The sequence below is a fragment of the Alnus glutinosa genome, chromosome 9 (genome assembly GCF_958979055.1).
Source record: "Alnus glutinosa chromosome 9, dhAlnGlut1.1, whole genome shotgun sequence".
NCBI classification, from domain to species: Eukaryota; Viridiplantae; Streptophyta; class Magnoliopsida; order Fagales; family Betulaceae; genus Alnus; species Alnus glutinosa.
Genome location: NC_084894.1, coordinates 11,118,661 through 11,145,382, shown reverse-complemented (window position 1 = coordinate 11,145,382; position 26,722 = coordinate 11,118,661). Strand labels below are relative to the sequence as shown.

General features: G+C 35.7%; 3 protein-coding genes across 6 annotated transcripts in view; all 3 read left to right on the top strand.

Annotated features, from left to right (window-relative positions):
- LOC133877427 (molybdopterin biosynthesis protein CNX1) overlaps positions 1–8,013 on the top strand; it is a 34,490-nt gene extending 26,477 nt beyond the window's left edge. For all 4 annotated transcript variants that reach the window (XM_062315719.1, XM_062315718.1, XM_062315717.1 and 1 more), the window contains 2 exons: positions 6,588–6,644; positions 7,592–8,013. In XM_062315719.1, coding sequence (XP_062171703.1) covers positions 6,588–6,644; positions 7,592–7,804 — 270 coding nt within the window. In that variant the 3' untranslated portion in view covers positions 7,805–8,013. The remainder of the gene's footprint in view (positions 1–6,587; positions 6,645–7,591) is intronic.
- Positions 8,014–12,738: 4,725 nt separating this feature from the next.
- Positions 12,739–19,926, top strand: LOC133877426 (5-methyltetrahydropteroyltriglutamate--homocysteine methyltransferase-like). The gene is made up of 12 exons (XM_062315716.1): positions 12,739–12,907; positions 13,790–14,143; positions 14,266–14,353; positions 15,153–15,280; positions 15,372–15,763; positions 15,846–16,012; positions 17,760–17,840; positions 17,924–18,090; positions 18,187–18,292; positions 18,387–18,637; positions 18,736–18,937; positions 19,341–19,926. Exons 1-12 carry the CDS (start codon positions 12,768–12,770, stop codon positions 19,707–19,709), a joined length of 2,445 nt encoding a protein of 814 aa, XP_062171700.1. The 5' UTR covers positions 12,739–12,767; the 3' UTR covers positions 19,710–19,926.
- Positions 19,927–21,794: 1,868 nt separating this feature from the next.
- LOC133876756 (double-stranded RNA-binding protein 3-like) lies at positions 21,795–26,697 on the top strand. The gene is made up of 6 exons (XM_062315003.1): positions 21,795–22,015; positions 22,570–22,632; positions 23,336–23,619; positions 24,505–24,724; positions 25,516–25,698; positions 26,330–26,697. The coding sequence occupies exons 1-6, from the start codon at positions 21,805–21,807 to the stop codon at positions 26,695–26,697; spliced, it is 1,329 nt and encodes a 442-aa protein (XP_062170987.1). The 5' UTR covers positions 21,795–21,804.
- Positions 26,698–26,722: the final 25 nt, after the last annotated feature.

Sequence of the window (26,722 nt, the reverse complement as noted above, 5' to 3'; positions counted from 1 at the left end):
CTACTATCTCCAAAGTTGGCAGAATATTTTTCAGATGTATCTCAGAGATGCCTTCCTAGAATCTTGTCAAATCACTTTCCGTTGATGCTGGATTGTGGAGTGGGCCGCAGGGGCAATAGGTATTTTACGTTTGAGAATATGTTGCTATAATCAAAGGGTTTTGTGGAGTAGGTAAAATCTTGGTGGGGGTCCTATAATTACCATTGTTCTCCTAGTAATATGTTAGCACATAAATTGAAAGCGTTGAATTCGGATTTGCAGAAATAGAATGAGGAGGTATTTAGTAATAGGGAAGCAGAAGAAGGAAGATGGTGAATGGTCTTTGTGAGCTAGATATGATTGCAGAGGAAAGATCATTAACCGAAGATGAATGGTTTAGGAAGGAAGATATTTCTAGAGAGTTTTCCTTTTAATTGATGTGGAGGAAAGTAATTGGATGGAAAGAGAATTTGAGGAGTGAAATGTTGGAGGTGGTGAGAAATTGGAGATAAGGCTCCAGGACCTGGTGGGTTTTCTATGGCTTTTTTTTTTTTTTTTTTTTTTTTTTTTTTTTTTTTTTTTTTTTTTTTTTTTTTCCCAGAAATGTTGGGAAGTATTAAAAGAGGAAATTATGGTAGATTTAAAGGAGTTTCGTAGCCGAGGGAAGTTTTAGAAGAGTTTCAATTCTACTTTTGTGTCTTTTTTTTTTTTTATAAGTAAAAAGACTTTATTAATGAAAGCGTAATGCGCCCCTAGGTACACAGGAAAAACCAAAGCTAACCCACAAAAACCCAATAGAACCAACAAGAACAAAACAACCCACCACCCACCAAAGAACAATACAACTCACCACCCACCAAAAATAACCCAACTAAGAACAAAACAACCCATCACCCACCAAGGCGCACAAACCTACAACAAGTGTGCTTTGCCTTTCCTACTCCTAGAGGGATCTTTCGCATCACCATAATTGATGGAGCTATGCAGGTTTAGAAGCTCCCTTTTTCCTTTAGACTTTTGGCGCGCAATCATTTTCTCCCGTTGAAACTCTTCTTCCATGGCATCCCTAATTGCCAAGGCCTCCTCCCCAAAAGCGCCTTCCAATGCCCAATCCAAGGGCAGACCATCCCAATTATCATCTTCCTCCTCCTCCCAAACTACGATCTCCCCATTATGATCAAAACCGACAGGCCAACTTTGAGATTGGGAGACTCCATTTCCCTCAACGGAACAAGGAAAGATGCCGCCACTCGGAGGGGAGGAAGGACCAACCACCCCAACATCCTTGACCTCCCGCAGCAAAACGGGAGGGACAAAAACAATTGGGGGAAGATTGAGAAGACCTTTCCTAAAAAGCCCCTGTTTAGTTGGAGTCTGAGTCTTCTTTTTCGCATGAAACTCTCCACCCATTTTCTTAAAAAAAAGAAGGTTTTGCGGACAGCTTTGAGGCTACCAAAGAGTCAGATAACAACCCATCATTCCATACCACAGTCTCCCCTACCCTGATCTCCCTAGCCCTCCTGTAGTATTGCTTAAATGGGCGGCTTTGCAGCAAGGGGGAGGCGGAAGAACGAAGCTTCTTCCCCAACTCAGAGGCCTTTGAGAGAGAATGAAAAGAAGAGACGGAGAGCTCTTCACCACACAAAGCCCAGACAATGCCGGAGGAGCAGCCAAAGTCGCCGGCGACGGCATTTCTGCAGTCGGCAGAGGTGGGAAGACGAACAAAGGAGTTGACTCAACCAAAGACGACTCACCCCTAGATCTGTCTCCGCACAAAGGATCCCCACAAGGAAACACCATCTTTGACAGAATGTGATCGCACAGCCCAGAAGAAGCCACCAACATCGTCTCTTACCTCAAAGAAAGCTGGAGCGGTGGAAATCAAGGATTTTCGTCCAATTAGTTTAATGAGTGGTGTGTATAAAATTATTTCTAAGGTCATGGAGAGCTGGAGAAATCAGTGTTGGGGAAGATTGTCTCAAGTTCTCAGAATGCATTTATCAAAGGTAGACAAATTCTGGATTTTGTCTTGGTGGCGAATGAATGTATTGTCAGATTTGATCTGGGGAACTGAGAGTATTGTGTAAATTGGATTTGGAGAGGGCCTATTATCATGTTAACTGAGAGTTCTTGTTATACTTGTTGAAGAGATGTGCCTTTGGGGAGAGATTGCGAGTTTGGATAGAATGGTGCATAACTTTCGGTGCGGTTTTCCATTCTCATTAATGATCTCTATCTGATTTCTTTAGTAGCTCGTGTGGATTAAGACAAGGGGATCCGATGTCTCTTTTATTGTTGTGGTTGTTTTGGAGGCATTAAGTAGGATGATGTCTGCTACTATGGACAATGGACTCTTATCAGAATTTTTGGAGGGATCGAGGAATCTTAAGGAGATGATAGTGTCACATTTATTGTTTGCAGACGATACTTTGGTTTGTTGTTAGGATAATTGTGAACAACTTCGTAACCTGCAGTGTCCATTCTTATGTTTTGTAACGATGTCGGGGTTGAAGATAAATTTGTCCAATTCAGAGATAGTTCATGTAGGCGATGTGGATGATGTAGAGGGTTTAGCTAGCATTCTTGGGTGTAGAGTGGCTTCTTTTGCTGATGAAGTATTTGAGTTTTCCTTTGGGAGGTTCTTACAAGACTTCTAACATTTGGAATGCCATTATTAAGAAGATGGAACATTGGTCGGCAGGTTGTGAGAGGCTTTATCTAATGGAGGAAGGTTGACTTTGATAAAAAGGACCCTTTCTAATTTACCGACATATTATTTGCCCCTTCTCCAATTCCAGTAGGAGTGGCTAATAGATTGGAAAAACTTCACAGGGATTTTCGTTGGGGGGTACTGGCAATGAGTTTAAGTTTCATTTAGTGAAGTCGTTGAAAATATGTACTCCAATAATTTCAGGGGGCTTTAAGGGTATATGTCGTGTTAAAGCTCCGAAGCGGGTTGCGTTCTTTGTATGGACAGCAGCTTTAGGGAAGATTTTAACTCATGACAACTTACGAAGGCGTGGAATTGTGGTGGTTGAGTGGTGTGTTATGTGTAAAAAGCATGGGGAATCCGTTGATCACCTTCTTCTCCATTGTGACGTGGCTCGAGTTGTTTGGAGTTTTTTTTATGGTTTGTTTGGGGTGGAGTGGGTTATGCCTAGGAGCGTCTTGGACTTATTGAGTGCTTGGGGTACTTTGCTGGGTCGTGGTCCTGCTCACCATGTTTGGAAGCAGGTTCCTCTTTGTGTTTTGTGGGGCTTGTGGCGGGAGAGAAATTCTAGGCTTTTTGAGGATGTGGAGGTTCAGGCTGGGGCTCTTTGTAGAATTATGCTTAATATGTTGTTTTTTTGGGTGTCGGCGAATGGCATGGGTAGTATGTCGTACGCTGATTTTTTACTTTCTTGTTCGTTTCGGTCCTCTAATTAGGGGCTCCTTTGTATACTCCCTGTGTACTAGGGTTGCGCCCCTCTGCGCTCTTTAATGAATTCTTACTTATAAAAAAAAAAAGGGTGAAAAAACTTATTCAATTTAACCAAGCCCTTCTGGGTAAGTGGTTAGGGTGGTATGCTATGAAGATGGAGGCTCTGTGGAATTCGGTGGTGCATACTAAATATGATAGCTTAAGAGGAGGTTGGTGTTCTAAGTAGGTAGCGGGGACCTATGGTGTGGGAGTGTGGAAATGTGTAAGTAGGGGGTGAAAAGATTTTTCAAAATTTGTTAGGTATGAGGTGAGAGATGGATCTACGGTGTGGTTTTCGCATGATTTATGGTGTGGGGAGTAGCCTTTGAAGTTTTCTTATCCGAAGTTATTAGTATTGCACGTTGCAAGGATGTGTGGGTGGTGGATCATATGCATTTCTGGAATGGAAACATTCATTGAAATATTTTCTTTACAAGACCTGTGCATGATTGGGAGGTGGAAATGATCACTGCTTTCTTTGAGGATGGATACTTCTCTGTTTGACGAGACTGTGACGGCGATTAGTGCTCCGACGGCGCCATCTTTGGGTGCTTTTTCTCAAGCCTTGGTTGGGACCGTGGTCTAATCCTTGCTGAAGCCAGGTGGGGGAGTGATTGAAAAGTCTCCTCCGTCTAGCCTTCTTCGGCATGGCTTTCTTCTCCCGAGCGTTCCTAGTGTAGCTCCTCATTTCTCGCCTAAAGATGGGGTGAAAGGGGTTCCCTCCCTTTTGGGTGGTTGCGTTACTCCAATTGCTGAAAAGGGTGTGGATTTCAAGTTGGATAGTTTGATCCAATCTCAGAAGTGGCCGGTAAGTTTTGTCCCGTCTGGAGAGATTGTTGTATGGGATCAGAGCGATGAGGTTTGGGTTGGGGAGGATGGAGACTCCTCTCACCCTTTGGGCGTTTGTCCTCCCGACATGCCCTTGGATGGGGTGTTAGATGGTGATAAGGATTAGGATCCGTCCTTCATGATTTTGGATGCCATTCAAGAGGATTTTCATCGGGTAGCAAAGGTTGCGCGTCTAAAGACCAAAGGTAGGAGGGAGATGTTGAATATGAAAAGCTTCATTAACTACGGCAATGCAAGCACGTCCTCTTGGCGAAGGAATGGCAAGGCTCATGTGCTGAAGCGTTGAGTGCTCCTTGTGCGTTTCAGTTTTGAGGGCTTTGGGTTCGTGCGGGTTTGTTGGGTTTCTTTTTGTGAGCTAGTTTGGTTGTTCTTGTATACTTAAGGGTGCCTTACGCTTTTTTAATAAATCTTTTCTTATATATATATAAAAATTGTATTCTCAAAAAGTAAGGCAAGGAGGTGAGGATAAAATTTGCTGGATTCCTTCTAAAAGGAAATTATTTGAAGTGAAGTCTTACTATCATGTGTTATTTACTCCGGTAAGTTTTCATTTTCTTTGGAAGAGTATTTGGAAAGTTAAGGCTCCCTCGAGAGTGGAGTTCTTTGTGTGGATGGCGGTTTTAGGAAAAATCTTGACTTTAGATAATTTACGGAAGATGAATTTTGTTGATAGATTGGTGTTGAATGTATAAAAAAAGTAGGGAGCCTATTGATCAGCTCCTTCATTGTGAGGTTGCAAGATGTTTGATGTTGCATCGGTTACTCCTCGACGGGTGAAAGAGTTGGTGAGTTGGAGAGGACAATTGGGACACCGTGCTGTTTTGAAAGTGTGGAGGTTGGCTCTTTTGTGTTTAATGTGGTTTATTTGGAGAGAGCGGAACGCAAGGAGCTTTGAAGATTGTGAGGCTACAATTTTAGAGTTGAAGATGTTGTTCCAATCCCTTTACACATGGATAGCAGCGTTCAATAGCTTGCCTGTTTCTAATTTCTCTCCATTTTTGGTGTTTTGTTATTTTTCTACGCATAAGGGGTAGTAGAGTTGCACCCCTCTACACTTTTAATGAATTTGAATTATATAAAAAAGAAAAAGAAAAAGAAAGAAAGTAGCTATACGCTGAAACAGGGGCAATGAAGGGGTTTCTTTCTCTATATTGCTGACATTTCTTGGCTATTAGGTAAAGCTTACCTATCGGAAGTTTAAAAATGGGGCACTGACCCCAGCCAATATAACCAATTGGATAGGAAAGCATCAATGCCTTCTCTTGTCAATTGATGTAATTGCATGCGGTCGCAGCACTGTGGTAGGATAACAGTCGGATGCACTTTTTGTTAAGTATTACGAATTCTAACTAGAAAGACAACTGACCTCATGCATACAGGTCAAAAGGTGCCCTTAAAGAATTATGATCTAAAATTTAAGAAATTTATAAAATCTACAGGCAATGCCATGATGGTACTGTTTTCACATGGTATTGTAGCAATTTAGTATATTTTAGGTATTTAAGGATATTTGAGTTTTTTTTCCCTTTATTCTTATTATGTATGGCTACGATAAATTTGCATAAAGGGTTGTCACTTATGATTAATTGTTTCCAGGGTTTTAAGGTCTTGTCTTCTTATTAATAGAATATTGTGAAGTCATTTAAGGCAATTCAGCTTAATGAAAATGGGGATTGGCCTCTAGGTTCTTGTGAGAACCCGAGGATTTACTTGATAAAGCATCCAAAAAGAGGTTTTAATGGAAAATCTATAAACTTAGGTCTGCAAGTTTAAAGATTGAAGCTCAACAAAAGTCAGTAGAAAATGAAATGAAGAATTTACAAAAGGAGTGAGAACATGGCCAAAAGCAATAGAACACTCATACAAGGTCCCCATGACTAAAGATTTAAACACTTGTGTAATTTTCTTGTCAAATGGGAAAAAGGCAAAAAAGGAAACAGAAAATGAATGCAAATATTAATTCTAGAAGCTGTCAATTTTACAGTAGTAGGTGACCTTTGTTCCACATGTAACTTCCACTTTGAAGTTTTGTTGTTTCATTGGGGTAATATCACTTTTAATCTAATGGTGTCTAAGCAAACTATTGAGCCTCATTGAAAACTGGAATTAATTCTTATGTGTTACCCATATATCCCTCCCTCACCCCATCCTTCCCCACCAAAGAAATTAATCGATAAAAAGGTGTTTAGTTTTTGAAAAAACTGACAGTCATTTATATGTGTTCTCATTGAAATACGTTTAATAGATTTATCTTACTTCTCTGTTACTGATTTTCTTGCCTATTTATTTTCTGAAATAGGTGACACCATTTGCTATGCTCTCACGCTCTGCAGCTGGAATACGGGGATCATCATTGGTAATGGCACAATTGATTGTTTGTTTTGCTTATCTCTCTTATCGTGATGGCTTATTTGTTTGTGAAATTAGATTTTTTTTTACAAGCAAAATTATACTTCTGGTAAACGCGGGAAGGAATTACAAATATAAAATTTCTCGTTGATGATAAACTCAACTTTATTGGTGAACTGAAATGGGCAAATAAAAAAGCGTATTAGGTTTATTAAAGTGGGAAAAAATGGAGGGGCCTGTCTATCATGAAAGCCTTCAGAAGACCCAGTTTTGACAGAGGAATGGTTTCTCAATTTCACTTGAAAGAATGTGGTATACAAAACACAAGGGAAAGTCGGACCTTGCATAGAATGAAAATTTTCCATTTTTTTCTTCCTATAGCAATTGCGTGCACTACTAGTTTACCCTTTGTGAGAATTACCTCAAAATGAGAACATATATGTGTGTGTGTGTGTGTGTATAAGAACTTATAATCATCACCAATAATCTCAAGGGGCATTGTATTTGATAATTTCTTAGATCTTATGAAAAAATATTATAATTGATATAATAGACATTCATTTTGAATGCGAATTGAATTACTCATCAAATGCCAGGTTAGTCCCAATGGACTGATTTCATTTCTTTTTTCATGATCTTAATAATCTTTGATCTAGCATATTAAATGTACGTAATACCAAAAGTAAATCACATTAATCAATATCATCACCTAAAATTTCCGGTTCACACAATAATCTTTGGACCAGTGGCATCTCCTACCCTCGCAAACAAGGGATGGAAGATGAAATCACGGGTTCAATCTGTGTGAGTTATCTTTGCCTGGTTCATGGATCAGATTTTAAGTCGGAGGCCCAAAAGAGTACCAACTGGATCCATATATGATCATAACAGCATCATAATTTGGTAGTCAACTTGTAGTGGTTTTATTCCCTTTATATGGAATTTTGCATTCAGATCATCAACATGCCTGGCAATCCAAATGCTGTTTCTGAGTGCATGGAGGCTTTGTTGCCCGCCCTTAAGCACGCATTAAAGCAGATAAAGGGGGACAAGAGAGAGAAACATCCCCGGCATGTCCCTCATGCACAAGCTGCAGCTGTTGATGTGTGGGAGAACAGTTACAAGTTAGCCTCTGCTGGTGGCAAAGAACCTGGTTGTTCTTGTTAGTTGTTCCCCATTGAAGTATGGAGGAGCAGAAAGCATGTAACAGTGTGCTATAGGAAACACAGAATAATGCTGATGGATCTTGAAAAAACTGACAGTAACTATAGAATGTAAAACTGCATACACTTACAAGTTTTGTGATTGGCTTAAACCAGTTACTCTTTAGTTTTCTTCTTTAAAATACTTCATTCAATTATTTGTTTCAGTTTTAATGTTTAGTTTACATTCTGGATCTGTGATTTCGTGAAGTGTGCCAAATATACAGTTACAAATACCCTTACTGAGGCGCCTGTAGATGACATATTCCTGCTTTCAGGTCATTTTGGTGGTTTTGTGTTCTATGGATATGAAATGCTTCAGTTACCAAAAAAGAAAAGAAAAAAGAACAAAATGAAATGATTCCAAACTCTCTAAAAATGACTGTGTCAGCCTCTTTTCGGGAAAATCCTGATCTGAACTGTCTTCCTCTTGGTGTGATTAAAGCACAATTTTTAGCAAATGAGCAATAAAAAAACAGATGATTTGTATTTTCCAGTTTGGTTCTGCAGAAAGGAGGGAATATCTGCATCATATCTTCAAGCTATCATTCTCTTGTAGATAATCCATTTTTGATAAATGTATAAAAATTGTACACAAACTCAGGCTTAAACTTCACTCGGATCACACATTAAAGAATGTAATAGTCTAGCTCGAGCTCAAGTTGAGCTAAGCTTATCGAGTACTTGGCTCGGTTCGAATGACATTCTCACTAAGCTCGGGCTCACTAGAGCTTCCAACAAACCGAGTTTGGACACACATTTCATAACTCGACTCGAATATGAATCCTTATAAATGAGACAATCTTGAAATCCTAAAGCTCAGTTAGGCTTGGCTTGATTACAGTTTACATTGTCAGCATATACAAACTAGGTGTCCAACAAGTCCACAATTAGTTAATTCCATATAAGCTCTATCTAAAAAGGAGCATAACTTAAGTTTTTAAGACTTTCGGAACCCTCTTCATTTTGTTACTATTTGAATCATCCATTTGAAATGAAAGGTCGAGATAAAGTTTGCACGGTGCAATACCCATAGGATCATGGCTATGTTTGGCAACCAACCTTGCCTCCCCTCCTCTTATTCTCACTTTATTTATTTTTTTTTAAAAAAAAAAAAAAATTAACTTCAAAATATTCTAACCATTTTCACTTTTTATATCACATCAATTATTTTTTATTACTATTCAAATAAAAAAACTCATTATAAAACAATTTTTTTTTCACTTTTTTATATAAATTCTTTGTACTTTATATCACATCAATTATTTCTTATTACTACTAAAAATAAATAAATAATCACCTCAAAAATCTTATCATCTTTCTTCTATGATGCATTGCCATCCCAAGACATAATTTCTGACCACCTTTGTTTACGTGGTAACTATTAGTCTTTTACTTTTATTTTATTTTAAAAAAAAAAAACCCTAAAGCTAGATAGGGGACTACCTTGCCACATGGGTAAGGTGATCAAGAGTTGTGTCTTAGAGTGGAAAAAAATCATATCTATAGTGAAAGGAGTAAGAAATGATATCTCATAGTGAAAATCCTAATCATAACTGCACCTATTATTGTGGGTTGAGTGTGAAGATTTTGTTGGATCACCCAGTCAAGTGAGAGAATTCTCAAAGAATTTTCAGACTTAATTGTACCACTTTGCAGGAAATGATTAAGGGCTGTGATACATACAATACAAGTGCACAACTCCAAGACACATTGGGGTAGGGTCACACATGTGAGTCCCCAATATGTCTTAGAATTGTGCATTAATTATGGACTTGTTGTATTTTTTGCATTTCCTAATGATTAATGTTGCCATCTTGCTTTTCACTTTTGTCATCACACCCTAAGTTATCATTACAATTAATTAAGGAGACTTTTACATGAATTTTTGTGAACAATGGCCCCCACTTCACCTACTCAGCCAACCCCAAGATTCTAGGGAGGTGTTTGGTAAGCAACTTACCAATCCCTTCATTTATTTTCACATTTTTTAAAAAATAATTAATTTTAAATTTTTTTTTTTTTTTTATTTTTTATATCACTATCAATAATTTTTTTTTATTACTATTTAAATAAAAAAATTAACTACCATATAAATTTTTTTTCACTTTTTCATACAAATTATTTATACTTTATATCATATTAATCACTTCTTACTAATACTCAAAAAAAAAAAAAAATCAACTCAATAATTTTTTACCAAACACCATACAATTGAAATACAATATAAATTGAAATTGGTGCTTAATTTATTTTTTCTTTTAGACCATAAAAAAGTCCCTTAATAAATTTTAATCCTAATTTTCCCGTATGAGTAATATGCGTCCAAGTGGTGCAACTTCATTTTCAGGGGAGTGGCCTACCATAACTTGCTCACCAACCCTATCACATGATTCTATATTGAATTCAAAATAGAGGGGAAAATAATCCAATGCATGCAATCATGCATATACTATTTTGAACCTTAAGATTTGGTACATTTTTATTATTTATTTATTTATTTTTTCTATTCAATAAAGAAAAAGAGAAAGGAAAAATTATATACAAATAAATACAAATAATAGGTGGGCCAACCTAACAAAAGCCTTAATACAAACGGTACAAAAGAACAACCTAAAAACTATTAAGAATGGTCCAAATATAAGATTTTGGTAGGTTTATATGCTGCCAAAAAAAACTTATGATGAGTTCTTATTATAATTCTTAATTTTATTTTTTTAAAGTTAGAAAAAGGTAATCAATGGAGGAATGAATGTGAGAAATGTTAAAAACCATATCCATCTCACTCCTATCTGATTGGACTGTGCCCATCATCCTTTAGATCCTTCATTGTTAGAAAAATAAAAAATTTAATGACTGATTAACACTGCCACATTGTCTATAAAATAAAAATATAATTTTTAACATTAATCTTTGCTTCTAGGTGAATTTAGAAATCGACTTGTAATAGAGATAAAGGGTTTGAAGGATACACAATTTTTATATTTTAAGTATATTTAAAAAAAGATTTTAAAAAAATAAAAATAAAATTGATGTACAATTTGATGCCAATAATAAAGAGAAATAACAGGTATTGGTTTGGTCAAATGAGTGTGGTGTGTGATCTTTGTCATGTTAGAGTATTATGTGGCATCTGATCTCACCAAATTTTGAAAAGACTTTTGACCAAAAGAGACTCTTCCAATGATGATTCTTTACACAATATAGCAGGGATGCGTTAAGTGCACTCCAAACTCTTCATTTTAAAGGAAGATCCATGATAAGGTCTATGAAGTCGCCTTCACAGTAACCTTCCTCTTTCTCTGTTTCAATTTTATTTTATTTTATTTTATTTTTTAAGATTGCTTCCATGTTTTTGTTTATTCTTCTCCTTATGCACTTTGTAACTTATTTTAGGGTCTGTTTGGGTTTGTGTTTTCAAAACGTGTGATTTAAAAATAATGATTTTAAACTGTGCGATTTGAAAACGCAATTTAGTCTTTAAAATCGCACCTTCTTGCTGCGATTTAAAAGAACATATTTTTTTGCCTTTTCAATTTTTTAAAAACGCATTTTCGAATGAAATTTATTTTCTGTAATTTAATTTAAAATCATGCTTTTAGTATGCAAATTCGTAATGACAACCTACTCTTAAACTTTCAATTGAAGAAGTGTCTCACAAACTATTAAAAAATTGCAATGTACTCCTCTATACAAAAATGACAAAAACACCTTTACCAAAATTTAGAAAAAAAATAAAATCATACAAAAACATAATTTTTTTTTTTAAAAAAAAAAAACTGGTGACCCATTGCAAACTGCCTAACAATTCGAGAAGGTATTTGTTTTTTCACCTATATATATATATATATATATATACACACACATAATGAAGTGTTAGGTGAAGCTTTTATATGTATTCTAAAATAGTAAAATGGAGAGGGGGGGCGTATTATTTCGTTTGTTGGGGCCACTCTAATATTTTTAGTAAATAAATTGTATATTAATGTGATACAACTGGAATGACGTGACAATAAAAATTAATCTGTTCGAGTAACAAAACTCTACAAATCAAACGTGATCATATATATATATATATATATATATATATAAATCAATTTGTAAGAATTGACTACAAATCAATTTGCATTTAATTTATGTACTTTTTTAAATTGAGGATGCAAATTTGCGTTTAAGTTCACTTCCAAAAAAGGCATATATATATATATATATGCTTAGAAAAAAAATATAGAGTACTAGATATTAATTATCATCAATAAATTACAAATATGCCACTGCAAGGCCAAATTTCCGGATGAAATCCGGAAATTTTCCCTCTCCCAAGCACTGCTCCAAACGGGTAATGCTTGGGAGTGGAAAAATTTCCGGATATCATCCGGAAATTTGGCCTTGCAGTGGCATATTTGTAATTAATTATAATTACAAATATGCCACTGCAAGGCCAAATTTCCGGATGAAATCCGGAAATTTTCCCTCTCCCAAGCACTGCTCCAAACGGGTAATGCTTGGGAGTGGAAAAATTTCCGGATATCATCCGGAAATTTGGCCTTGCAGTGGCATATTTGTAATTAATTATAATTACAAATATGCCACTGCAAGGCCAAATTTCCGGATGAAATCCGGAAATTTTCCCTCTCCCAAGCACTGCTCTAAACAAAAAGCTTCTAATTTTGCTCATTTTTAAAAGAATTGTGCTCTGGTTAAAAAAATAATAATTAAAAAATACAAAAAATGTTTATAATTGAACATCGGTCAAAACAGAATGATATAAAAAATAGAAAGATATGAAAATGAATAAAAACAATTCTCACTAATTTTGATAAAATGCATTTTTATTTATTTATAATTCAAGAGGAGAAAGCGAGAGAGAGAGAGAGAGAGAGAGAGAGAGAGAGAGAGAGTGGTAGAGCTAGCGAGAGAGAGTATAAATGAACCTAGTCTTCTCCTCCATACACAGACTCGCGCCGTGCAGCTCTCTGAGATTCATATTACAACCATCTCTCTCTCTGTCTCTCTCTTTCTCAACCAACCGCCGTCTCTCATTCCGTCCCTTCTCTCTCCGTTCAAGGTCTCTCTCTCTCTCTCTCTCCATTTTTCATTTCTAGCTAACACGAATTTCAATCTTCGATCTCCGCTAATCACATGGTAGCTTCTTGTATAACTGTATCGAAATTTTTTGCAATTGGACGAGTGGAATGGAACGTAAAAATTTTGAGCTTTGTGACTCTAGTCGTTCGATGAATTTACCCTTAGAATCGTTTTCTTTCCCATATCTTGAACACTTCTGAACCTTGGCTTCTAGCTAATACAAATATCATTTCTTTAGATTTGATGTGGGTGGGTGTCAGGGTGTGTATCATCGTTCTCTCTCTCCTTTTAACTTTTGGGTTTTGATTTTGTTGTCTTATGGATTGGATATGAACTTTGTAGCATTTATGTAATGGGTCTTACGTTCATTTAGCATAAGGAGTCTTGAGCAGATGTTCACGAGTGTTGCACTTTTGGTTTTCGTTCTCTCTTTCATTCACTACCATTAACTTTAATATTGTTACTGTAAGGCTAAAAGATTCAGTTTATCTGCGTATATTTGTTCTTTCATGGTTAAGCAAAATTTGATGTGAAATACACAGAGGGATTGGTTGTCAGATTCGTCTTTCATCAATTTTTTTTTTCCACCCCTTAATTCGAGGTTTAGATTGCGTCCATATTCAAAATTTGGTATGAACTACGTAATACGTTTGTTTTGTTTGAGGCTAATTGATAAGATACACTATGGTGCAAATGTTGCACTGGTGTTTCTGGATTTTTTTTTCCCATTTCTTTCTTTCTCACAATTTCTACTTGTATTTATTGGTTGAAATAACTTTCTTGGATTTGTTTGCAAGTGCGATATAGTCTTTTAAACATACAAGGGGGTCTAAATTTTGTTTTGTGGCATTCGTTGGAACAGAGCTATGGCATCCCACGTCGTCGGTTATCCCCGCATGGGACCCAAGAGAGAGCTCAAATTTGCTTTGGAATCTTTTTGGGATGGGAAGAGCAGTGCCGAGGAATTGCAAAAAGTGGCTGCAGATCTCAGGTCATCCATCTGGAAGCAGATGGCTGATGCTGGAATCAAGTACATTCCTAGCAACACCTTCTCATACTATGATCAAGTGTTAGACACCACGGCCATGCTTGGGGCTGTTCCTCCTAGATATGGTTGGAATGGCGGCGAGATTGGCTTTGATGTTTATTTCTCTATGGCTAGGGGAAATGCGTCTCTACCTGCCATGGAAATGACCAAGTGGTTTGACACCAACTAGTAAGTGATATGATTTTTTATTTATTTATTTTTGTTCCAAGAATATTAGTAAGCTTGAAATGTATATAAATATGTATTTGTCAATGGTGTAATGGAACATGAAAGATATATTTTTGGTGCAGCCATTTCATTGTCCCTGAATTGGGCCCAGATGTGAAGTTTTCTTATGCATCCCACAAGGCCGTGGATGAATTCAAGGAGGCTAAAGCTGTAAGTGTTTTGACTTTGTCCATATTTCATACTTGGGATGCTGTTTCATTTGCTTCAATAGTGGAAAATAGTGGTGTCAATAAAGTTGGAATAGCTGCATTTAGTTTTCCTTAGCATTTGAAGTTTGTTATATAAATGAAAAGGTTGCAGAAAGCAGAAGCATTTCCTAGATGTTGATTATAACTGAAAAGGCGTTTGATGCAATCTTTAAAATTAATTCATGTAGTAAAAGTGTTGGTTGTGGCTTATTTTAATGCAGGATGGACTTATTTGATTATATCTGTACATGGAAGAATAATGATTCCTAGGACTGCCCCACGTACTCTGAGTGAAATATATTAATAGCATAAAAAAATAGACATTAGGATATTTTCGCTTATACCTTAAAGAAGTTTGACGGTACATGAAGCATATTGTATAACCAAGGGAGTGAATCACAAATTTTACAAACCTAAATCGGATCTTATACTTACCCTTCCCAACTTTTTCACACTCTTGTCATATCACCTTATCTTATGACCAGTGTAAGTTAGGAACATATCAGTCATTTGAATCGATCCACACAATAGCCCATATAGTACTCTTGACTTATGATATCTTCAACATAAAAGTGATTAAGGGAAGATAAGAGCTGATAAGACAGTTCAACAATTTGTTAATTTTGGAGTTTTATGTTGATCTCCACTTCTCGGCATCTTACTGAATCATTCGTTGTTGTTGAATCAAAGAATACCTTATACCTCTATTAAGTCACTCCCCCATAAACTTCTTCCAACATTGTGTTTTCATATCTTTGCAGCTTGGAGTTGATACAGTTCCAGTCCTTATAGGCCCTATCTCCTACTTATTGCTGTCAAAACCAGCAAAGGGTGTTGAGAAATCCTTTTCTCTCCTCTCCCTAATTGACAAGATTCTCCCAGTTTACAAGTAAGAGTATATTTTTTCAGTTATATTGAGTTGATCCTATACATAGATGTGTTTCTGTAAGTTCTGTATAACAAGGATTTACCCTATGCAGGGAGGTTGTTACTGAACTGAAGGCAGCTGGTGCTACCTGGATCCAGTTTGATGAGCCCACCCTTATATTGGATCTTCATGCTCATCAATTGCAAGCCTTTAGCCATGCCTACTCAGAGCTAGAGTCATCTTTTGCGGGATTAAATGTTCTGATTGAGACATACTTTTCTGATGTTTCTGCTGATGCATACAAGACACTTACCTCTTTGAAGGGTGTATCTGGATATGGTTTTGACCTGGTTCGTGGAACACAGACCCTTGATTTGATCAAGGGTGGATTTCCTTCTGGCAAATACCTTTTTGCTGGAGTGGTTGATGGAAGGAATATATGGGCCAATGATCTTGCATCTTCCCTCAGTACCCTGCAGACTCTTGAGGGCACTGTTGGAAAAGGTATCCATCATGGTGTGCTTAATTAATGGTTCCTCATTTAATCTGGCAGAAGTTACATGATGCTATTTGTTATTTTCTACAGACAAGATTGTGGTCTCAACATCTTGCTCTCTACTTCACACTGCGGTTGATTTGGTAAATGAGACTAAGTTGGACAAAGAGATTAAATCGTGGCTTGCATTTGCTGCACAGAAAGTAGTTGAAGTAAATGCCTTGGCCAAGGCATTGTCTGGACACCACAAGGATGAGGTACTCCTTTGTTCTTTGTTTTCCTGATTCCTCATTCAGTTTCCCCCCCTTAAAATTATCACAAAAAGTTTCTTAGATGTGCAGCTTTTAGAGCCGGATCATATCAAATTTTCTGTTTTTATGTCAGCCTAATTCAATTTGGATAGTTTTTTTTTTTTATTTTTTATTTTTTATTTTTTATTTTTTTTTTAATGATATTTGAGCATTGTATATTATCCCTTTTGATTTGGATGGATGGTTTTTATGGTTTTGCATCGATATTGTAAACCCATCAAGTTTTAGAAAGCACAAGATTTTTATTAGCCAATGTGAAATAGCTTTGCATTTGAAAAACGAAATGGTGTCATGTGAATGCATTCTCTTTGGACATCAGGAAATAGTCCTTTGAGCTGTATACATTGTGCATGATCTGAGTTTGACAAAGCATAATTTACTTGCATGTGACTATTGTCATTGGTTTTTGAAGCCCCTTTTGGTGATGCATTAAATTTTTTGTATTCAAACCCTTTTCAATGCGTCCCAGAGATTAATTCACATTTGCCTGTTTCTAAATAATCAAAACTTAATAAAATTTTCTTATAAATAAATATTCACAACTTTCACTTATGCTGCTGCAATTGAATTCATCGAAGTTTTTACATTTTAAGGGTTACATTCACACCCACACAACAGACACGTGTACATAAATACATACATATGCTCAAATGTATATATGTTTTTTTTTTCTTTTCTTTTTTTCGGGGGGTGGGGGGTGGTGGTGGTGGTGTTAGATTTCTGTTGTTTAGTGATATTTATGCATGAAGCGCCCCTTCTGTATTTTGTCAATGTTCAGTGAAAGTGAGTGCATATTTGTTTTTGTGTTTGTATGCTCATGTTCATGTTGTATGTTGATATAAATTTTATACAATGTATTCTTATGACAAGGTTCGGTGAAAGTGCTTACATGCATGCTTTATGTGTGAGCAGACCATTCATGTTTCTTTCTTCTTTCGTGATATAATGCATTTCTATGATAATGACATCTTAAATCTATACATATGCATGCAAGTATGTATGTGTAGCCTTCTGTAAATTTTTCGTTGTGTGATGTATTACCATCATCCTGCATGATTTTGACATTCTGAAGCATATTTAGAGAAGTGAGTGCATTTTGTTTTTGTGTTTGTATGCTCATGTTCATGTTGTATGTTGATATAAATTTGATGCAATGATATAAACTTGATACAACGTATTCCTATGACAAGGTTTGGTGAAAGTGCTTACATACATGCTTTATCAGACTGTTCATGTTTCTTTCTTCTTTCGTGATATAATGCATTTCTATGATAATGACATCTTAAATCTCTACATATGCATGCAAGTATGTATGTGTATGTATGTCTAGCCTTCTGTAAATTTTTCGTTGTATGAAGTATTGCCATCATCCTGCATGATTTTGACATTTGAAGCTCAAAGTTTCTCTTTTACTACTCCTTTGGCCTTTGCCATTTTGTTTTGCTTGCTAGTTGCCCCTAGTGGTTCTGTAGTGACGTTGAAATTGTAATAGGAGTAGGTATTTGACTTAAACCTTAATTGGATTCAGCCCAGTTCACTTTGACCTGCTCTAAGATGTATTCTTATGGGAATTATTCGAATTCAAGAAAATTGATATCACTTTCTTTTTTTATTTTTTTTGTGAATTTTGGTTGGTAATATTATAAGCCAGTAGGAGTACCTTTTCAGCTTCTCATTTTCTTTATATCTGCAGGCATTCTTCTCTGCTAATGCTGCAGCTCAGGCTTCAAGAAAATCCTCCCCAAGGGTGACAAACGAGGCTGTCCAAAAGGCTGTAAGTGTTTGTGTACAATTTTATCCCTAATGCTTGAATATGCTGCAGTTTCGCCTTACTTTGACTGCTCGTCTCTTGCTTAGGCTGCTGCTTTGAAGGGCTCTGAACACCGCCGGGCCACAACTGTGAGTGCCAGGCTGGAAGCTCAGCAGAAGAAGCTGAACCTTCCAATTCTTCCGACGACAACAATTGGATCTTTCCCTCAGACATTGGAACTTCGAAGAGTCCGCCGCGAATACAAGGCTAAAAAGTGAGCGTTCTGCTTGTATAAATTGTGTTGTCCTGTAGTTCTGTGATTATTTTGAATATGTATCTTATCTGAAACAGTCTTCTTGCAATATTTTAGGATCTCTGAGGAAGATTATGTCAAGGCTATCAAGGAGGAAATTAACAAAGTTGTCAAGCTGCAGGAAGAGCTTGACATTGATGTTTTGGTACATGGAGAGCCAGAGGTGAGTTTCTCATCTTAAATAGAATTGCATACTGGGTTCTACTATGCCATCCATTATTAGAAGTTTTTAAAATCTTAATTTTGTTGCAAATCAGAGGAACGACATGGTTGAGTATTTTGGAGAGCAGTTGTCTGGATTTGCCTTCACTGTCAATGGTTGGGTCCAATCTTATGGGTCCCGTTGTGTGAAACCACCAATCATCTATGGTGATGTGAGCCGCCCCAAGCCCATGACTGTCTTTTGGTCTTCAACAGCGCAAAGTTTTACTAAGCGACCTATGAAGGGAATGCTGACTGGCCCTGTTACTATTCTGAACTGGTCCTTTGTTAGAAATGACCAGCCCAGGTAACAAAATTGCTGTACCTTTTTCTTTTCTTTTTGCATCTGTTTTGTTTTGTTGGGTTTCAAGTTGTTTTTAACGCTGTGTAACACCTTGCCTGTAGATTTGAGACCTGCTATCAGATTGCTTTGGCCATCAAGGATGAAGTTGAGGATCTTGAGAAAGCTGGTATTACAGTTATCCAGATTGATGAGGCTGCTCTAAGAGAAGGTTTGCCTCTTAGGAAGTCTGACCAGGCGTTCTACCTAAAGTGGGCTGTTCACTCCTTCAGGATCACCAACTCTGGTGTGCAAGACACTACCCAGGTTCAGTTTACTTCTCTAGGCTCCTTTTGTCTTTTTTTCAGATTCTGTTGTGTCAACTTGAATAATAGTATTTTATTTTATTATTATTACTTTAACTCAACATGTGGAGAATATTTGCCACCGTGCCAAACAAACTTTAGATCTGGGAATTATCTTCTGATAGCATTTAGAAATTAGTATTGAAAATTTAGGAACAAGTCTCAAAGGGAAGCATATTAGAGAAAGAACAGAGGAAATGTTGTAATCACGGAATTATTTAAAATAATCTAGTGCCATTCCTTTTCTTTTTTCCTTCAAACAGTGTGTGTGTGTAGAATTTAAACAGCATAAAACTTGGGCTATATATATACGCATATTCAGAAAAGATTGGATATAACTGTGAACATTCTTATGTCTTGGACAGATCCACACGCACATGTGTTACTCAAATTTCAATGACATTATTCACTCGATAATAGACATGGATGCCGATGTGATCACCATCGAGAACTCTAGATCGGACGAGAAGCTTCTCTCGGTCTTCCGTGAGGGAGTGAAATATGGTGCTGGCATTGGTCCTGGTGTGTATGACATCCACTCACCTAGGATCCCATCTACAGAAGAAATTGCCGACCGAGTCAACAAGATGCTTGCAGTCCTGGAGACCAACATTCTGTGGGTAAACCCTGATTGTGGCCTCAAGACACGCAAGTACCCTGAAGTCAAGCCTGCTCTCAAAAACATGGTTGCTGCCGCCAAGCTGCTCCGCACTCAGCTGGGCAGTGCCAAGTGAGTTCAGATGTGAAAATAATGGTATTCTTGTATTGAGAAGGGGATTTCTCTACTAAGTTTAAATAATGTGGCTTATTGTTAAGATGAGTCTTCTTTTCTCCTCTTTTATTTTCATTTTCATTTTTTTTTCCCTTTTTCTAGGAGGTGATGGATTCGGATTTGTGTTTAAATATGCCCCATGGGGGTTTTCATATTGAATTTTCTTTATCTCTCTACAAGCTGTTCTGTTTTCTTCTATTTTATTTCCTTGAGAATGCTTGACTTTACTTATAGTCACATCTCTGTATAATTCAAGTAAATTCTCAAATCATGTGCTAAGAAATTGCTTCAACTTTTCCTTGATAGTCAATGACAAGCTTTGGAGGGCATGACTCAGTGCTGTTCTGACAAAATACATTTTTTTGATAGCAAAGAAGCAGAAAAAGAAAACAGAATAAAATAATCCAATCAAACAAAAAATTAAGATTTACGTGGTTCGGTTTAATAAGCTTGCATTTACAGTCGGGGACGATTAAGGAAAAATTCATAGATAGAGTACAAAGAGTAGTTACAAGAAAATTACTAAAAACCCAAATCCACCCTCACACAAGAAATTTGCCCCCAAATGAAAACACGAGAAATATGACAAATGAGAAACTATTTATCTAATTCTCACAATCTCTCTACTGGCCAAATACGTGGTCTTTAAAGAGGTGAAAGTTGGTCGAAGAAAATTACTCCAAATCGGCCAAAATAAGGATGGCTAGTAGAGTAATTTTAAATGTCACCCCACGTCTCTTCTATGTCCATCCAAAACTGATGCGATTTTTAAAATTATTAAGTTTAACAAAAGTTTAAAGTCAATGAAACTATAATACTATGATACTATAAAAGTTTTGCTTGTTTGAATGAATGGCCATTAATATCCGGTTGTCATTGCCAAGTTTCATTTAGAAGTAATACTATTGAGTAGTCTGTTATATAATTACTATACAATTGGGATGACGTGACGGTACAAATCAGTCTTTAAATTTTTTTTTTTTTTTTTGCAAGTGTTAATCCAATGGTTGATTTCTATTGTCACATCATCAAATTATCAAATTGTATGACGTACAATTGTTTAACAATCTACTAAATAACATTATTATTTAACGTTACATATATATATATATATAGATTATCTGTACACTTGCAAGTGAGTAAATACAAGTAGACAAGGATAAAAACAAGTTAAAGATCTATTAAACTATTTAAATTTTAATATCTCTTGTAGCTGTTGAAATTAACTAATCAAGCTATCTTCCTTCGTCGATAAAGTTGATATATATATATATATACCACCATCGTCATCTGATTAAGTTATTGTCTGCTCAATATCTTTGGCCTTGTTTGGCAAATGCTTGTAAAGAACAGAGTAGTGAGTTGTTAATTTTAGAAGTAATAAAAAGTGAAGATGTGATAAAAAGTAAAAAGAATTTGTATAGAAAAGTGAAAAAGTTTTATATTGTAGTAAATTTTTTTATTTGAATAATAATAAAAAAATTATTGATGTGATATAAAAAGTGAGAATGTTTTGACGTGAATTGTTATTGAAAAATGTGAAAAAATTAAAATAAATAAATAAATAATAAGAATAGTGCATAGCACTACTTTTATCTTTATTTTTACTTGTATTTGCTAAAAAAAAAAGAAAAAGAAAAAAAAAAAAAAAAAAAAAAAAAAAAAAAAAAAAAAAAAAAAAGAGAAGAGAAAAGATTAGTCTTTGAAATATTGTGTGTTCATCCAAAAGCATGCAAAAATGTAGCATTTAAGACTTGCCGGTTTGACTGCAGTCTGCAACAGCTTTCATATGATTCCAATTTCCCCAAGTACGTATCTCTCTCACAAACAGCCAGAACCAGTTCAACAAATCGTTCAAATGGCAGTCAACAAAAAAGTACTTCACGGGGGAATCATTTTTATTCCTCTCTCTCTCTCTCTCTCTCTAGGCCAAAGCTTGCTGAAAATCTCATCATATATATATATATATACAGCCTCTTTTTCATTTCTGCAACAACGTCCATGTATATATCACGCTCGGTAGAAAGAAGAGAATAGCTTGGAGAGAGAGAGAGAGAATGTACAAGACGAGGCTGCAGGAACTTAGCCACGAGAAGCAGTGGAGTTTTCCAAAGTACTCGACCGTGAAAGACGGACCCGACCACGACCCTCGCTTCAAGGCTGCCGTCTCCGTCAACGGCCAGTCCTTTCACTCTTCCTTTCCCTTCAGGTCCTCCAAACTAGCCCAAAACGACGCCGCCAAACTCGCTTTCCTCCGCTTCACTTCCGGTACGTATATGTATGTATGTACACACTGAAGTTTTGAACCAATGTTTCTCATTCATATATGTAGCTACTACGCCTATTAAGTCCTTGCAGTAAACTTACTATTTTTATTTTTTTTTTCATTCAGTAAATAAAATGGAAATTCTTGGGGTGAAAATGAAAATGTTGTTCAATTCATATATCATATCATGCCCCCACTTATTAGGTGCCATATATACAAAGAAAATAAAAAGCCAACGATTAATGCTAAAAATCATATATTTTTATTCCATAACTATCTCGTAGTAGTCTCAATCAAAACTCGTTAACAAAGACCGACGGTTACTTGAGGCTGCTAAGTCAGCATTGTAGGATCATTTGAGGGATTTACTCATTGCATATATCAAATCAATATACATGAGACTTTAGTTAGTTATTAAGATTGGTCTTAAAATTTTGGTCAAAAATCTGTTCTTCTTAGTGTATTTTAAAATATATTTTCATGGAAAACTCAAGTAAAACCATGTGGCTTGTAAATATCCACTTATGCTTTTAATACTATCAACATTTCCTTGTAGAAGCTACTGCTGGAGGGCCAACGATTGAGGATCCTGAGATTCAATCAGATGCTTCATGTTTGGGTAATTCATGCTTTTTTATTATATTTTATTATTTTTGGAAAACATGTTTAGGTGGATTTTTTAAATTCAACTTCTACTCAATTAAGTTTTATCTTACTTTTCTCAATTTCGTCTCAAGTTCTCTAAATCATCTAAATATAATTTCAAAAAATAAATTTTCTCGGTATTCTCAATTTTAAATATAGTAAAAATTAGTAGAATAAAATCGTACACCCAAACAAGCTTTATCGACGGTGAGGGATTTGAATACTATTGCTTTTCATATATCAAGTGCTGTTGCATTTGAAATCTTTATCATCCTGTATTTGCTTTTATCATTTAAAATTTATTCCATCTCCTTTAGTATCTTTACACATGATATAATATTAATTAAATGATTAAATCAATTTTTTTTTTTATCAGCTTAAGCTTTTAGGATAAGTGATAATTTAACATTATATCAAAGCAGGTCTTGAGTTCAAATCTTGTCTCTGTAATTCACCCTAATCTCAAATAAATATTTCACGTGTTGGGTCTCACTTGTTGAGAGGGATTTTGAGCCCACGAATGAAAGAAAGTATTGAAATATTAATTTAAATGATTAAATTCACCAATTTTTATCAGCTTAAACTTTTAAAATAAGTAGTAATCGATTTAATATGGTATAATAACAGATCTAGTCCCAAGTTCAAATTCTGTCTCTATAATTCACCTCTCGTTCCAGTTAAATATCCATGCTCATCATCATGCATTTGTGAAGCAAAGCAAATGTCTAACAGTGGATTCATTGTCATAGATTCGCAAACCCTTTACAAGAGACAGATGCAGAACAATTCTGGATGGAAAAATCTTGACCCACCATTATATACTAGCAAAAGTGATGGCGCAATATCTCATGCCATGCCCTTCAAGGATACTGTCGCCGTTGGTGGGCATGCCTTAGGGGAGGCAGAGCATGCTGCTGCAAAGGCTGCTTTAGTTTCATTGTCACTTGATGAGCTTCATATGGCAAAGTTTCCTCAACTAATATCTGCCATTTTCTTTTCTTGGAAATGAAGATGATTAGCACCTGTTATTTCTGACTGGGTAATATTATTTAGTAGACTATTATACGACTGCTATACATCTAAGATGACGTGACACTATGACAATGAGAATCAACCATTTGATCGACACTTCTAAAAAATAGGGAAAATTTCACTTATTCTCATGAAAGTCCATCACTTTTGCAATTACCACACAAAGTTTATAAATTCTCAATTTAATGTATTGTACTTCTAATTTTTTGCAATGCCACCCCTCCGTTAGGTTTTTCCATTACATCATGTCAAAATTTCTAAAATATTTATATTTTTTTATATAAAAAAAATTGCAAATATTCAAGCGTAAGTATTTTTGCAAATTCTGTTAAATCATGACCAACGCCGGAATCTTGCATTTTTTTCCTTTTTTTTTAAAAAAATATATATATATATATATATATATATATAGGTATTTTGATAATTTTGACACTCCTCTGTTAAGATTTAATAACGGATGGGTGATATTGTCAAAAATTAGAAGTTCGATACACTAAATTGAGAGTTTTGAACTTTGGAAGGAGGTAATATAAAAAATGATGTAATTCATGGGAGTTAAGCGAAGTTTCCCCTTAGAAAAAAGTAAAATAAATAAATAACTCAAATGCTAATTTTTACTACCACGTTATCCTAATTGTATTGCAATTGTTGTATAGTAGTATACTATATAGCATTACTCTTTCTGCCTACCCACATATTATATTTTTAAATGCTGAGTAATTCTATTAATAAACTTTTGTACAACAATCATACAACTGGATGATGTGACAGCAAAAATAACATGCATTGATTGCTTATTTAAATCCCTTTTCAGGATGACTCTGGGATGTACAAGAATCTGTTGCAGGAGTCAGCTCAGCGTGAAGGCTTGAGCATACCAATATATAAGACTATAAAAATAGGTCCATGTCACATGCCAACGTTCTTTTCAACGGTGGAAGTTAAAGGAGAGATATTTCGAGGGAAAGGAGGGAAGTCCAAGAAACATGCAGAGTTGAATGCTGCAAAGGTTGCTTACTCGTTTCTTAAACAGGGTAAGTCTCTTGTTTCTTTTGTAATAGTATCTATCTACCTATCTATGCCTGTGATTTTAATGTTCTTATCGCATGAAGAACAACTAGAAATAGATTTAATTTGTTCTCTTCTGGACATGGATTTGATTCTAATTTATATATATAGTTCTTGAGCTATAACCTTTTATCAAATCGCTTCTTAAAGGTTTAAAAGTTATCAATTTACTTCCTAAGGTTAGAACCGTTATCAAATAGATCATTTTGTCATACTTCTATGAATTTTTTAACAGTACTGACGTCACGTCATACCCAATCAGAAACCAACACGTATCCCGTTTAATAAAAAAAAAAAAAAAGTATAAAATTAATATTAGCATTTTTTTTCATTTTTTTATATATATATATTTTTATTAAACGGGGCACATTGTATTCTTATTGGGAATGACGGTGGCAACACCGTCAAAAATTTAACGGAAGGATGGCATAATGATGTATTTGATAACGGTTCTAATTTTAGAAAATAAATTGTTAACCTTTGAGCCTTAAGGAATGATGAACCATCTGAGCATTTTCTCTTAAAATTATGCATAATCCATGCATCTATGCTTACAGTCTCTTTAGGTTATCCATTTCATTTTGTCTCATAACTGCACATGTTAATGGTTCATGTTTATGAAATTTGAACTCTCCCTGTTAAGCCAAAGTGTGAAAAATGGAATTAGAAACTCTTTTTTTTTTTTTTTCTTTTCTTTTTCATATGCTTTTATGTGCTTTGGAATAGAGAATAAAGTCCATGTTGGTTTCCTGTTCAGGTGGATTGAGTGGGAGTGCAGCCGAGGTTACTTCTCCAAATCTTGTGGGTAGTGAACCTCTCTTAACCAAAACCTCAACATTGACTGTGGCCACGGAGTTACAGCACAACCTTGAACATGATCAGTGCGAGCTGCTTCCATCTCCGATCATTAAGTACGAGGAACCTGCCAAAGAAAGTACAGGTAACATATTCACCCAATGCCTAATGCATGTTTTTCTTTTCCAAACTAATTCCTAAATCATTTTATTGAAAAAAGATGAGAAAACTATCCTTTAATTGCCAAAGGTTTTGCAATCATGACCTCGAATTATCAAAACTATCAATGTCGAGCTCCCAAATATCGGTCCCTTTTCATGTCACAAGAAAATCCAACCAGAGGGCGCCAAAATGTTCAAAATACTTTGTTTTTAATTTTTTTTAAAAAGAAAATGAAACTAAACAACCCATGGCTGGCTGGCCATGGATCACCAGACTCACCACCCATTTTCTTTCTTTTTTTAATTTTTACTTTTTATTTCTGAAGGGAAAATTTTTATTTTTATATATTATACAGGGGTATAAATTATTTTTATTTTTATTTTTAGCCATTTGATTTAATACAAAACCCTAACGGTAAGGTTGAAATTAAAAGGGGCTGATAATTGGAAACCCAACATTGAAAGTTTTAATGATTCGAGGTGACGATTGCAGAACCCTTAACAGTTCAAGGGTAAGTGAAATTTACCCTAAAAATATTTTAGCATTACTTAGTTCTTAAAACTTTTCCAAGTTGCATGCATGATTCAGTATGCTTTTGGCTTACATGTCTCCAGTGGATGAAGTTCAAGAAGTGGGTTCGAGGGAAACATTATTGGGCTTTGCCGAAGTAGACACTGAGGACTGTAGCTCAGCTCCTGCAGTGCTACAAAAGGAGGAGGACATTGAGAATAATGAGAAATCCTTTTCTAGTCCCAAGCATGAGGAATTAATGCCTTCTCCTGCATTGACACATGCCAAACTTTCTGCTCTCCCCAGTTCAGACCCAAAAATAGGAACAGGGAGTCATTTGCTATGCAACAGGGTAAGGGTGTATTCAAGCTTCCCGGATATTGCATTCCCCAAGGGCATTACAGTGCTGCCAATCAGTGAAAACAAATGGGTGGCTGTAAGCTTAGAGTACCCAAATGAAGAAGGTAAATGACTCAAGAGGATCTTCTCAGATAATT

Bases quoted from the DNA above. Each gene is read 5' to 3' on its own strand.
- LOC133877426 (XM_062315716.1), top strand. From the start codon at position 12,768: ATGAACCTAGTCTTCTCCTCCATACACAGACTCGCGCCGTGCAGCTCT. The intron at 14,354-15,152 runs GTAAGTGTTTTG...ATATCTTTGCAG, and splicing joins AATTCAAGGAGGCTAAAGCT to CTTGGAGTTGATACAGTTCC. The intron at 18,091-18,186 runs GTGAGCGTTCTG...GCAATATTTTAG, and splicing joins CGCGAATACAAGGCTAAAAA to GATCTCTGAGGAAGATTATG.
- LOC133876756 (XM_062315003.1), top strand. From the start codon at position 21,805: ATGTACAAGACGAGGCTGCAGGAACTTAGCCACGAGAAGCAGTGGAGT. The intron at 22,633-23,335 runs GTAATTCATGCT...CTCTCGTTCCAG, and splicing joins ATCAGATGCTTCATGTTTGG to TTAAATATCCATGCTCATCA. The intron at 23,620-24,504 runs GCAAAGTTTCCT...ATCCCTTTTCAG, and splicing joins CACTTGATGAGCTTCATATG to GATGACTCTGGGATGTACAA.